Source organism: Micropterus salmoides, unplaced genomic scaffold (genome assembly GCF_014851395.1).
Source record: "Micropterus salmoides isolate LMB-PRFRI ecotype aquatic unplaced genomic scaffold, ASM1485139v1 Ms_hic_scaffold_12, whole genome shotgun sequence".
Taxonomy (NCBI): domain Eukaryota; kingdom Metazoa; phylum Chordata; class Actinopteri; order Centrarchiformes; family Centrarchidae; genus Micropterus; species Micropterus salmoides.
Window position 1 is genome coordinate 12442676 of NW_024040263.1, and position 14097 is coordinate 12456772.

The 14097-nt window shown below is 40.8% G+C and overlaps 1 protein-coding gene across 2 annotated transcripts in view; it reads right to left on the minus strand.

Moving 5' to 3' along the window:
- The window catches only part of ndst3 (N-deacetylase/N-sulfotransferase (heparan glucosaminyl) 3), a 39928-nt gene that overhangs the window by 10158 nt on the left and 15673 nt on the right, over positions 1 to 14097 (minus strand). For both annotated transcript variants that reach the window (XM_038713401.1, XM_038713402.1), the window contains exons 5-6: positions 13838 to 14023; positions 8635 to 8763 (exon numbers count right to left, since the gene is read on the minus strand). In XM_038713401.1, the coding sequence (XP_038569329.1) occupies positions 8635 to 8763; positions 13838 to 14023 (315 nt within the window). The remainder of the gene's footprint in view (positions 1 to 8634; positions 8764 to 13837; positions 14024 to 14097) is intronic.

Here is a 14097-nt window from a genome sequence, read left to right on the forward strand (position 1 = left end):
AGGGCGGCAGAGAGGGAAAGGCAAAGGAACAGAGAGAAGAAAACACATACTTTCATTGTTGTGCAAAATTGTGATAAAGTCAAAATCTAATTTCCCCAAGTTCCTGTGTTTTTGAAAAACTGAAGCAGCGTGGTAAATCTAATTACAGTTGTTGTGACTGCAGTGAAACGCAAACAGATTATTTCTCAGTGTGTGATTGTTTTAAAGTCACCAACAGAACAGCTGTCCACCAAGCTTCAATATTTGCTACCACTTTGCAGTGACACACTCACTTTTGTAATGGAAGATTATACATTAACTTTCAGCGCAACACAGTTTCAATCGTAAAGGGGAAAAGAGATAAACTCAAACTGATGTATTCACCACTCCCGATAGATAAAGCCGAGGAGGCAGCACAATACTCCTCATAGCCACTGGGTGATGGGAGAGATGCAGCAACACAGGGGAAAGTGTGTCGGTGTGTGCTCATGGCGGTTGATGTGTGTGAGGGAGAAGGAGATTCTCAGAGGGAGTGAAGGAGTGATACTGTTGTTGGTCCAGGCTATCTGTCCACGCCTCAGTGCTTTTATAGGCTGATCAAAGAGACAAGCTAAGCTAGACACACACACACACACACACACACAAGCTTCTTTTGTGATTAGAGTGAGCTTGGGAAGTGTCTGGATAAAACGGTAACATCAGCCATTAAGATATGAATTATTTGTTGGACGTGAGCATGTGTGTGTCTGTGTGCGCATGAGTGACTGCGTGTCAGTATATTTGGGAGAACGGCCTATGAATGTGAACACACGCATACACAGAAAGACACACACAGGCATACACAGTGAATTTCCTGGTGACAGAGGACTGTCGGCGCTCCTCTTTAACGCTGAAGGTTGCCGTAGATACAAAGCGACACAGTGTCAGGGTTTGATGGATCAGCGTCCGGCCGACCTGGAAAGCTGTTGCTGAATACTGATCGCCCCCGAATACTGATGGGAGGAATAGGTGTGTGTGTGTGTGTGTGTGTGTGTGAGTGTGAGTGAGAGAGAGAGAGAGACTGTGGGAGGGAGAAAGAGGAATGAGACGTGTGTGTGTGTGTGTGTGTGGCTAATTGTGTGTCTTTTTGACATAGAACGCAACAGAGAAAGAAGAGAGAGGTGCAAGGGTATGCATATCAGACGCATTTTTTAAAAAATGTTTGTGTGTGAGTGTCTGTGCGTGTCAGCGTAATTGTTTATGCATTTGTGCGTTTGTGTATGCTAGGGCATTTATGCGCAACTGCCTCTGGCTTCCCATCTTGTGCTCACTTTAAGCGAACCAGCAGCGCACCATCCAGCTTTGCCTGCTTCATATCAATCTAGTTGATGTCAGAGCAACAATGTGGAACCCCTGTCAAGGCAGCGCCAAGCACTCAGGAACAACAGAAAACACAAGCCAGTAAGCCAGTATGTTTGCTTGCTCCTCCTCTCCAATGAATTGTAATGTCAAAATGCCAAAAACCTCTGTCTTTGAAGCATGAATGGAGAGCTTGAAGCACAGCTCTTAGAAATGTGTAAAATTAAATTTGACAGTCTCTCACCGGAAACATCTATTCACATTTGGGATGGAGAAGGAATATTTCCCACAGCATGCTGCAGTAGTTGGGAGGAGGGTTGGTAATAGCATAAAAGGAGTGTTATAAAATGAAAAGGTTTTGAACTGATACAAAGTGAATGCACATGAATCTGACCTTAGTAAATAAGATTTTATAAACCATTTTAAAGTCTCCCACCTCTCTGATTTTGTGCTTTTTTTTTGAAAGCAGGCAAGGTGATCAAAAATTGATTTATGTTCCCTTCAAACCACTCAATACCCTACGAAGTCTGATTCAGGCTGTGAGGGACACGGTGTACTGTATATATGTATGTGTGTGTGGTTTGTACAGAGAGAGAGAGAGAGAGAGAGAGAGAGAGAGAGAATCTGAGTGATATTGAACATGGAAAATTCATTATGGAACTCAAGCATGAGCTGCCAAATTAAACAAATGGGGAGAGAGAAGATGATTTGGTTTTGTAATTGGAGAATGGCAGAAACAGAGGGGGGTGGGGGGTGGGGGGGAGTACTGACAGCGAGGTAACAAAGGGAAAGATAGAGAGAGCAACCTTGGCAGGTGAGTCTGAATTAAAAAACCCCACAAAAAACCAAAAAGCCACTTGAGAGAGTTTTAATCTCTTGACACAGTGCAGGCCCTTTTTGGTGGAAGAACTCACTGTGGCTAAGAATTTAATTAACTGAACCACATAAACCTTTTTCTCTGTATCTAGTGCCACATCCTGCATATTGGATTGCTTTGATTCCTCTATGTGCCTTTAATAAAGAATACTGTGCTAATAATTTAACACCAGAATTGGGCTCAAATCACACTTGGAACTCGACTGGGACAGAAGTGTAAAAATGAGAGAAATAAACCGCAACCCAGCAGCCTCCCTCTTTTAATCTTTGTCCCTTGTCTTTTCTTCTCATTGCTCCGACACAGCTTCATTTCCCCCCTTTTCTCTCATCCTTTGAATATCTCGCTCTCACTCTCACTCTCTCGTCTGCTCCAAAAAGTCACTTTATGTTTTTATTTCTTTTTTCTCTTACTCTCTCCGATCTCATGTTGACCTAGATGCTCTGATGAAGCATGTCAGTCCAACATGGGGTGATGTTCTTCAAAATCCATGCACACATGAACACACAGGCACGCAAGCACTTGCATACACACACACACACACACACACACACACAAATTCCATGTCTTGGAAGATTAAGAGAACCACCAGTCATGTATCTGAGTTTGCGACATGCGCCAATCCTCTCTGACATGATTGCATTTTTGAAGAAATTACTTGTTTTACTGGCTTTTAGTTTTTTTTCCCACATTTCTGTCTATCTACCTACTTACCTACTGCAAGTCTGCCTGCTCTCTCTCACTCTCTGCTGCATTCTCTTTCATTCTTCTGTGTAACTGTAGCAGCCTGTTTCCCATTACAGACCACTTAGTTCCACGTACAGTTCTCCCTGATTGAACTGTTATTGCTACTAAAAAGAAGCCTATACCCCCCACCCCCGGTTTCATTCTCTCTCCTTCATCGTCCTCTCTCCCCTTCTTGTTTTTGCTGTGTCTCTCTCTCTTTCTCACAGTCCATCACGCCGTCTCTGTCTCATCAGTGGATAATTGAAAGCTGAACGTCAATACAGCAAATGATTTCGAGTCAATTTATTCTGCCTGGTCCAGTCAACATCTTCTGGCCTTTTCCATTCTGCCATTTTTCACTGCTTTGCTGTCACTTCTCCTCCTGTTTGGATTGTAGCTTATTTTGTGTGCGTGTGTGTGAGAGCGAGCTTGTGTGTGTGTGTGTGTGTGTGTTGTGTGTGTGTGTGTGTTTGAGAGCCTGTCTGTGTTGATGAGCTGCCGAAGCCTTCAGTAGCAATCAGCAGGACTACGGAGAAAGGGAAGTAAGGAGTAGAAATGGGACAAAAACAAGTGCGGAAAGATGCATGTGTGAGCAAAGTCAACATGAACGGGTTGAAAATTTAGAAAAAGAAAGAAAGAGATGGAGAGCTAGATAGAGGGCCACCAGAGCCCTGGACATGAGAAGAAAGGTGAGGGATGTGATGGTAAGTTCTGGGTATAACAGAGGGCTAATAGGAGGGAGGGAGATTGTGCTGATATTTGGTGTTTAGCTGACATAAGCAGAGCTGTTCACATATATCAGGGCTGACATTTAGCGCTTAGCTCTGCCACAAAGCTTATTAGCCAGACACACATTTATACAAACATACACATGCACACCTACGCAGATAGTTGGATGCGTGTGTGTGTGTATATGCCTGTGTGTGCATCACTTCCTCTCTGTATGTGTCTGGATTCTCAAGTGACACAAGACTCCGTGACCTGAAAATTAAATCTCAATCTGTCTGCCACCTTCTCACCCTGCTCTCCCTGTCTCTCCCCCCCTTGTTCTCTTCTTCTCTCTCCCCTCTCTCTCACCATCTCTCTGGCCATTTATTGGGGAATGACTTGTGCCCTATTGGCTGTTTGCAGAGTCCAGGTCGTCCAATCGATTGTCGAGCTTATGTGAGACGGGGAGCTCAATGATTGCTGATGCAGCCGGGAATGATGCACATAGCATCACGCACATAGACACATGCACGCACGCACACCCACACACACACACAGTATGTCAGTTATTGCCACGAAAGGCCAAATGTGATTTAAAGTCATTGAATAGGAAGTGACAATATTACCAATGTGCAGATCCTCAAACAATAGGAAACCCCCAAGACACTAAAGCAGGGAGCTGCAGAACACTATTGATTACACGCACAATGTACACACACAAATAAAAGCATTTGGGTCTGCAAATGAAAACATAGCAGGGAGACGTGAAAATAAAACATTAGTCCATATGTACTGTATGTGTGTGTGTGTGTGTGTGTGTGTGTGTGTGTGTGTGGACGTACATCATGGCAGATAGCTCTCATTTAGGGCTTAAAAAATGCTTTTATGTTTAATAGGTCTCTTCACTAAGAGATACAACAAGAGGAGAGCTTCATCTCTTATTACACTGATGAAGAAAGGGAGGCAGTGAGAGAGAAGGACAACAGAGTGGCAACAGAGGGGAAAAATGTAATTAGCCTCTGTGTGTTTCTGGATTTCAAGAAGAAATTCAAACCCTTATGTAATATATTTAAGTGTATGTGTGTGTGTGTGTGTGAAAGAGACAGAGGGGGACAGTGAGCGTGAAGAGGCAACCCTCTTGGTTTATGAGCTCATGTTGAGATGACATCACTGGTGATGTAAGCAAAAACGTCATTAAGTCCTTTTAGCAGCTACCAACACACACGCAGACACAAACTGAATTATCTATAGAAACATTTCTGGCACTAATCACCACATTAGGAACTGACATCTCAGTCACAACAAAAATGGAACAATGACATGTTTTGATGGAGGAGAATATGTGAGGTATATTATTATGAAAACTTCATGGTATTTTCTTACATAAAATGAAAATCCCACAAAGAGAACAGGCTGCTTCCATCCAAGCTCAGCATACAGTTAAGAAACTGAGGAATTTTTATGATGGAAAATAAATTTTCCTTAATGTAACTTAGTTATGATATGTATTGCAATATAATATTATTACAAAACAATGACTACGTTTACATGCTGTCAATATTCGGGTTATGTTCGGGTTAAGGTCACTATTCGGGTTTCTGAAACATTCGGGATAACCCGTTTACATGCGAGAGCAGAGAGAGTTACTCCTGTATACATGGAATTTGTAATCAATTGGCACTACCCCGATGTAAACGGCGACGCACGGTTAACGTCTGGACGTACGGACAACCTTAAGACGTAATATGCGTCATTTCCGATTCTTCTTCCTGTATGTATCCAAAGACAACAACAACAACAGCAGGCGGACGGATAATGAATAGTTCGGGGCAGATAGCGATCGCCTTTGTTTGCGCTTTAGTTCTGGTACCACCAGCAGCACTTGACACTACTGTGCCTCGCCATGTTTACCTCGTTTACTTCCGTATACTGCACGCGGGTTTGGCGCATACAAGAAGTTCCTCTACTCAAAAGACCAAGATTCCTTGCGAATAGAACATGCGCAGAACACAAATCACTATGGGGATATGCCGATACGCGTTTACATGACCAAAAATTCGGGTTAGAAAAGGGGTACCCCAGCTATAATATCCCGGTTTTTTAGCATATTCGGGTTTTTGCCGGTGTTTACATGGCCGTTCGCGACCGGGTTATTGCTAATATCCCGGTTTTGAACGGGTTATTGGCTGCATGTAAACGCAGTCAATGTTTGTTTGTTTTTTTTTACAATCATTTCATTCTGTTGTGGTATATACGTTTTCAAATGAATTTATTTTATGTTACCTTATGTAATGTTGCCTAATACTCTGTAGAACTTGGCTTATTTATATTTTATTTCTACACTATTTTTGATGTTGCTCATGTTATTGTTGTTTTAATTGCATTTAGTAACCCAGTTAAGAAAACTGGGTTTAAAAAAAATACAGTTTATAATTATTGTTATCCTGTGGTATTTTAGCATGACACTATTAAAATTACAAAACGAAAAACACAAAACTTGAAATTATAATGGCTCCACTGAAAACATGTCCAGTATTGGCATTAACCAGGGCCATCATAACTACCACGATAATTAGCAGATCATCAGCATTCCTGTGTCTGCTGGGGAATAATGAGAAAGGAGTTACCATATCATAATCACTGTAATGTGTTGGGCTAATTTAATAAATAAATGTAAACTGTAAATATAAGTCCTACTGGTAGGTTTAGCTAGCCAATGTCTGAATATTCTGACTTCATAAATATGTTGTGAAATAACTGCAAGTGGTGCTTCCTTGTTCAGGTATTGGGCTATGTTTATACATCTCCAAACAGAACTGAAACATATCTTGACATTTATTTTTTTTTTTTAGGGACACCAGGCAAAAGCAAAATAAATAAGATAGGATTGCCTTGTTGCATTTGCACTTTGCATTGTGAAGAATCTGAGGAGTAAACTATTAAATTACATTAAACTATTACATGGAGTCTTTGGACAAGTCTCTATGGGATAATTTGGTGCCTTGGGTTTATGGAGCACGAGTGTTTACTCTGGAGGCACTTAGTCCAGCCAACATCTAAGAAGCTCCTATTATCAACCAAAAGACAGCCTCCGATCGCTGTGTGATTATTTGCACAGGAAACAGGGGGAGGTGGCTTAATGTACATTTTATAAGAGCAAGTCCGTGATTTTAATCCTGCTTAAAGTGGCCATGTCAGTCATTTTTAAGGAATGCGTGCTTACAAGCCTGTAAATATTATTTTTCATCTGTGTACCTCCTTTTAAATCTCCATTTAAAAAAAACAACCTTGCGTTATAATGCCCTATCAGAATTGACAAACGTGGCATTTCCTTTTTTACAAGGCACTCCAGGAAGTTTTAACTTCTATTATTTCCAAACCAAAGATATAATATCACTGGTCTTCCGCAAGAGTATGTATGTTTGTTCAGGCATGTTGGCTTGTGCTGCTCATGCAAATTACTACAGAGTTTGCTGAAGGCCACATAATTAGTCCCTATCACAATTTATTCCATGGAGCACGATCAGAATGTCTGTGAGAAGGACTTTTAGGTGAAAGTGACTATTCATTTTGTGCATTTTCCCCACAGACTCTTTTCAGTAACAATACAATACAAGCACTTCAGCCCCCCAAATCACTTTACCTCCCTCTGATAGAAAAAGGCAAATTACGCTCTCTCTCATTTTTACTCCATGCCAACCACCTAGTCTTTGTCTATTATTAGAAAACCATTGTCCCTGCAAGGGGAAATACAAAACACTTTAATTCATGTGTACCAAAGGACATATTTCCCCTGCATGCAACCTGATACAGAAAAGTATAGGAACAGAACAAATTAAACAATTATAACAGTTCTTTTGAAATGGATATAAACTGATCAGTATTTTCTTATAACAACTGTCAGTAGAACAACAAGCTTATACAGTATTTCAGTGTAAATGCCATGTATGACTATTATTTTAAAGCAGTGAAAAGATTTTGTTCAAAGGAAGAGTCAGGGATGAACTGACATGCAGAGACGCAGAAGACAGACAGAATGAAAGAACATCTAAATAAATAAAACTGGAATGAATGAAAGATCGAAGAAAGACACAAAGAAAGAAAGAAACAAAGAAATAAATGAAAGAATCAAAAATGTCAGGAAATAGAGACACAAATAAGAAAATAAGAAAGAAGAGAAAGAAACAAAAAAGAATAACAAAATGAAAGACAGCCCGAGACAAAGTGGTGCAGAGAAAGAAGAAAGCCCTAGATTGGGTTGTTGTGCGAAGCTGCACTTGACTCTATGATGTTTGCTGAGATTTGACAGCTCCTCTAGTTCAGCACTCCTCTACCTGACACTTCAATACAGCCTGCTGCTGGTCTATGAGCATCTTTGTGTGTCTGTGCATGTGCACATGTGTGTCTGAGTCACAGAGAGATTGTTTGGGGATAATTCCTGGGAATTTCTATTCCTACCTTTTTTAACTATGTGCGTGCATGTGCTGGTGAGTATGTGCATGTGGATGAGCATCTAAACTGCCACCAAAACCTAATTCTGTTCCTTAATTCAAAGCAGAATCGAGTAGAGCTGACATACACAGCAGGGGGAACCGAGAGGGGGAGGATGTGCATGTGCTTGTGTGTGTGTGTGTGTGTGTGTGTGTGTGTGTGCGTGTGTGTGCGTGTGCGTGTGTGACAGCAAGCCCCCTGTGGTGAGACCTAATTTAAAGTGGGGAGATGAACACAGCTCCACAGTAAGAAGCAGCCCCTGACAGGAAAAGAGACAGACAGACACACACACACACACACACACACACACACACACACACGCACGCACACGTGCACAAACAAAGCAAAATGAAAAGGAATGAATCAGACAGAGAGGAAGTTACCTTCACAGAGAGAGCAGGAAACCCAGTTGGTGCCTCTTTAAGGTGCAAAAATCAAAACAGAAAGTAACAGTCCGCCCTGTTTCTTACTCTGTATTTCTGTTTGCATGTGAGAGTGTGTGTGACTGTGTGACTCACCGGATTGAGTAGCACAGTGAGAAACAGCTCTCCCCCACGGATGCTTTTGTCCAGTTCTTTAGGTCCTCCAGGGTATTCCTTATAGTAGATGGTGTGAGTAAACAAGCCACACGTCTGACGAGGCAGCACCTACATGAAAAGAGGAGTTGTTAATTTTTCATTCTCCATTCTTCAGTTCACACAGGAAGTGAACAAAAATAAATAAAGTTTATAATCATAGTCAACCAAGGAAAGTGTGATCAGCTGGCACAAATTTCTAAGACAAAGAGCTTTTACTGCTTACATTACTGCATCCATGGTATGGCAAAAATCTAACTCAAATAATAATTTTCAATGACCCATCAAAGCATTCTGTACTGATTTTGCTTTGTACTCCTATAATGAAAGGATCAAAATTGATGTAGCTGAACCAGAGATATAGCCTTTTTAATTGAACACTTCTTCTTTGGCAGATCCTGCTGCCTACATTACCCACAATGCAACTCAGAGATTCAGGTGTGTGTTATACAAGCAGTAGCTAATTTGGCCTTGAGCCACTATCTTCAAGCAGAGATAATAAGCAAGCTTCAGAGGTCTGGTAAGCTTTCTAACTCCACACCCCTAGATTACTTCAAACAGAAGTGAGATCACTTGAAGACTACAAGACTACATTCATCAGATTTTGCTCAGCCCCCTCTGGAGCTACAAAAGGTTGTATAAAGCCTTTTGTCTTCACAAATGCAGAAGTACTCCCCATGACTAGCCTACTGGTGCAGCAACAAATCTGGGACAAAATCACTAAGATTAAAATTGTTTCAGCATACTGGGAAAGCAACATCATATACATAACATCCCAGACGCTGTACAAAAAAATGTTGTATCCACATTATGAATTAAAGCTCAACACACCGAAGTCGGATGAACGACTTCCCAACTGGAGAAATGGGACCATCTGAGGAGCACGTGAATGGAGCCATTGTTAAACGTTATTAGTATCACATGTGCATTTCCTGTAACGACAAGTCAGCATGTCTGCTTGAAAAAGCAAATTAGAGTTATCAAAGGACACCATTTACTGCTGTGACAGAGCTATGTGTCCTGAATAGCTGTCCAGCCAAGATAACTTCACTGCAGCAGTAAAGGCCATGTTTTAATGCAGGTGCATAGCATTAGGCATTGAAAAATGTTCAATTCTTACTTCCTCACCTACACCTGTTTGGTATTTTGGTGACTCACTGTTTACCTAAGCAGGAGGACATGATAATGGATTACTTTAAATCACCTCGAGCAGGTGCACCATGCACTCTTGCTCTTGGCCATGAAAACACCAAAAGTACACCGCCACGCCCCGTCTGAGTTACATGCTCTGTGCCTTGTTTGGTTGGTGAAAGGTTTCTCAGATTCTTTTTCTTGTTACTAGTATATCTAACAATGTTATGGTTGGATAATGTTTTAAAAGGTGACAGCAATGACATTATTTTTGGCAGATCAGAATCATCAGGGAGTGTTACCAGCTTACCTCAGCTGTTTGTATTTTGGTCGATGTAAAAATACATTTGAATTATACATTTATAATGTAAAATAAAACAAAACTAATATAAGTATAATATAAGTATAAATAAGACGGATCAAGTGTTTAACATCTGAGTAATGAATCACCTTTTCATTAGGTCATTAAATGAATTAAATGAAGAGATGAGAACGAGGTCTTTATTGTGAACTCCTTGTGGAGCACTTCTCTGTGTGAAATACAGAGTGAAAGCGCAGATATTGGTTTATCTATAAAACACTGCAGACTCGTTCACGCACACACACACACACACACACACACACACACACACACACACACACACACACACACACACACACACACGAGAGAGAGAGACAGAGAGAGAAGGCCACCAGAGCCACAGACACTCAGCACTATTTCACCAAACCAATTATCCACAGAGCTATAGCTCAAACTGATATAGTATATTTTAAAAAGAAATACACACAAGTATGCATGTTTGTGCAGGTGCACACACACACACACACACACACACACACACACACACAGACACACACACAATCCTAAATCTCAGCCTGATTTGCTCTGATACTGTGGGTCCAGTGGGTGGCTCTCAATCTGCTGACAGAGACACCCAAACACCAATTTTACAGCCTCAAGACAACTTCCTGTCCTCCTCTGAGCAAACAAAGATCGAGCAAGAGGCAGAGGGAAAGAGATTAATAGACCGAAATTGCAAGAACAATTGCAAGTGAAAGAATGTGAAAGGTAAAGAAAGTGTGAAGGTTGTGAGTGATGTCCCAGAGTAACTTCACAAGAGGCCTGGAGGCTATATGAATTATCAGTCTAAAACCTCACCAGCCGGTTTATGGTAGAATTTAACATTTTAATTTCATATGCACTGAGTTGCACACACACACACACACACACACACACACACACACACACACACACACACACACACACAAACTGCCTCTCAGAAAAATATTCCGCCTCCATGAGCTACATTTTGAGTGTTTTCTCTTCTTCCTAGCCTCTCTTTGCTATTTAGTCAGTGCAGCATGCAGTGTCTTAGAGCAAGATATGAACCTTTTCACTATTTCCCTACACTGACCTCTCATTGCTCCCTTGGCTTAATATATTTACAATGGCTAATAATACATATTTGTGTATTTCTACAGTTTTGCAAGTGGAATTTGACAGAACAATGTCACCTCAAGGTCCACCGAGTCACTGTTCTGTAGCTTTGAATGATTTGCTTGCTCAAATTTCTGTATTTTTCTGAACGCTTTGAGGACTATTCGGTCATGGTGGCTTAAAAAGTTGAGTTTCAAAGCGTTCAGAACAAATTTGTACATACAAAACTCCATGACAACTGAACAAACTCCATCTGCTGATGAAATTCTGCTTGGCCAAGACAGTCGTAATATGAATCCTTTAGAGGACGGTGGCGGTAGGGTGAAGTGAACATCCATTGTCTTGTATGTACTGGTAGAGATGGGAGTGAATTAGAAGCAGCATACCTCTGAGACCACCAGTGGCAGATCTTTCTAATTCATTGACCTGAGTTCCAGCTGGCAAGTGCATCATAACATTTTCATCAGTTGACTCTACTGAACAGTGCTACATGTGATTTCTTTAGCAAACATCTAAACTAGCTTATGCCACAGCAGGAAGGCCTCTAACCAGGAGTGATGGGTTTTGCCCTCAATCTGCAGTGTGACTTCAAGTAAGCAACATGACCATTAAAAGGCATTGTACGTTCCTTCATTTCCTGACAAAGCTCTGACATAAGGAAAGCTCAGCTGATGAGAGCTCACTCTATCCATGATCATCAAGGAATCTGATTTGCATGTGTCCTTGCTCTCCTTCCAGTGTGATTTAGGTACATGGACAAACAGGGCAGCTCAAAAAGAAAAGGCAAGAATAAGACAAAAGATCAGCACACTATACTAATGACCGATTTTAATTGAGGGATGTTTCAATCTAACAAATATTAATATATTTTGGTGCATTGGCAACATTTCCAACGAGAAGTTTATTCCGGCCAATAAAAAAAATATTGTCTTAAGTTTTACTTGAAAGACAGTCGAACAAAGTAACAAATTTGAAAGTATTTGTTGCTGGGGATTTAATTTTACTTCTGCCTCCACTCTTCAGCAGGTTGTAAACATGTTTTTTGTTCAGTGTCTTGCTATTTAATTCAGCGATTCACTGATGCTTCTCAGTACCATACTATTGATAAAGTATAATAACACATTATAGCCTGTCAAACTGTCAGCTTGTTATTGTATTGAAAGAAAGTAGGATAAAGTGGCTGTCTTTTATGACACTGTGACAAGATGTCTTAAGAAATAAAAGCAAACTTCTAGGACTGATTAGGAAATTGACACAACTGTCTGTTCATATTGTTTCCTCAAAACCTAAGTACGGCAGAGCAACATGGACTGGTAATTTTGGTGTCAGATGTGATTGGTTCTTTTGTCAATAAGGAAGCAGTTGTGCACACTGACATTAAGTCTGACTGACAAGTGAATGAAGAGGAGGAGGGACAAGGGGGAGGGATGAAGACAACTTGCTAAGGTGGAATGGGTGACAAGAGTTTTATTCTATTGCTGTCTCAAACAGTGACTGATGAATTATTTATTGGAGCATGAAAGTGTCAAAATGCCCTCATTACTAAATCCTTATTCTATGATAGACATCATGCACATATACAAATGTACAAATGCACACAGGCGCATACACACAAACGCTCACCCCTTTAGCTGCATTGCGAAGCCATTAAATATTGAATCAACATGTAGCTGAGCATGCTGTGGTGAGACAAGGTCAAAGAATTCATAACACACACACACACACACGAGCACACAGGAGGTTACACACCACGTACAGCATCATTGATTTTCTGTTTAAGGCTGCAAGAAACAATCAGCACACAATTTACTATTCAGCAAACAGTTATTTGAACAAAGACAGTAGATAAAAATGGTTTTGCAAAAGCAAGATAAAAGAACAGCGGCAAAGGAACATATCCAAACAGACTCTTGTGACTAAATGATTCCACATTAAAGCTGGCTTTGATTTAGTTGCTCTAAGGATTTACAATTCATGGTTTTAATTTCAGTCAGATGAATTAAGCAATTTTTTTTTTCTTCCTGGCGGGCAAGGACACAAAATAACGTGCTTTGAGTGTTAGGTTTGAGACTTCTGCGTGATCGGTGGTGTTGTGTTAAGATGTGTTGTGTGATATTTTTCGTGTTTATCTGACTAACCTGAGTCACCTCTTGTCAGACAACAAACAAACACATCTATGCTTTGTCTGCCAGGCAGACATATTTTATAAAATGTGTATATGTGTAATATAAACGGCGCCAACATTGACTTGTTGATACCCACAACCACAATTATCACTATGTCTAGCACTATAGAAATACAAGGGGGAAAAAATCAAAACAACAAAATAATAAAAGAAAAATATTAAACAATCAGAGATCTTTGCCTTAATAATATATTTTGAAATGTCTTTTATAACATTCAGCTGAACAATTTTTTTATGTTCAACAATGAATATTCAGTTGGTAGTTGTGAAGGTGCTAATCAGTTTTCATGTATGCGCCAAACATGTGAATTGAAGTGTATTTATGGATGTGAGTAAGCACATGTTCATGCGTGTGCCCTCCCTGAGGCTTTTTAACAGTGTTGTCTCCTCACCATGATGTTGTTGTGGATGAAGCCCTTGCGGTAGCGGGCAGGTTTGAGGTGGGGGTACTCTTCAGTGCTGGTGACCTGGATGTTCCACACGCGTCTCCAAGCCTTGTACAGCTGCAGGTGAACTGGGTAGACACCTGAGTGGTGAGGAGCCACAGCGTAGCCCATGTCCACTGGGATGTTGTGCTCCTAGAGGTGGAGGACATACATAGGCATACACAGAGGCATGTATGTGAGGGTTATAGACATAAACACAGAAGTTA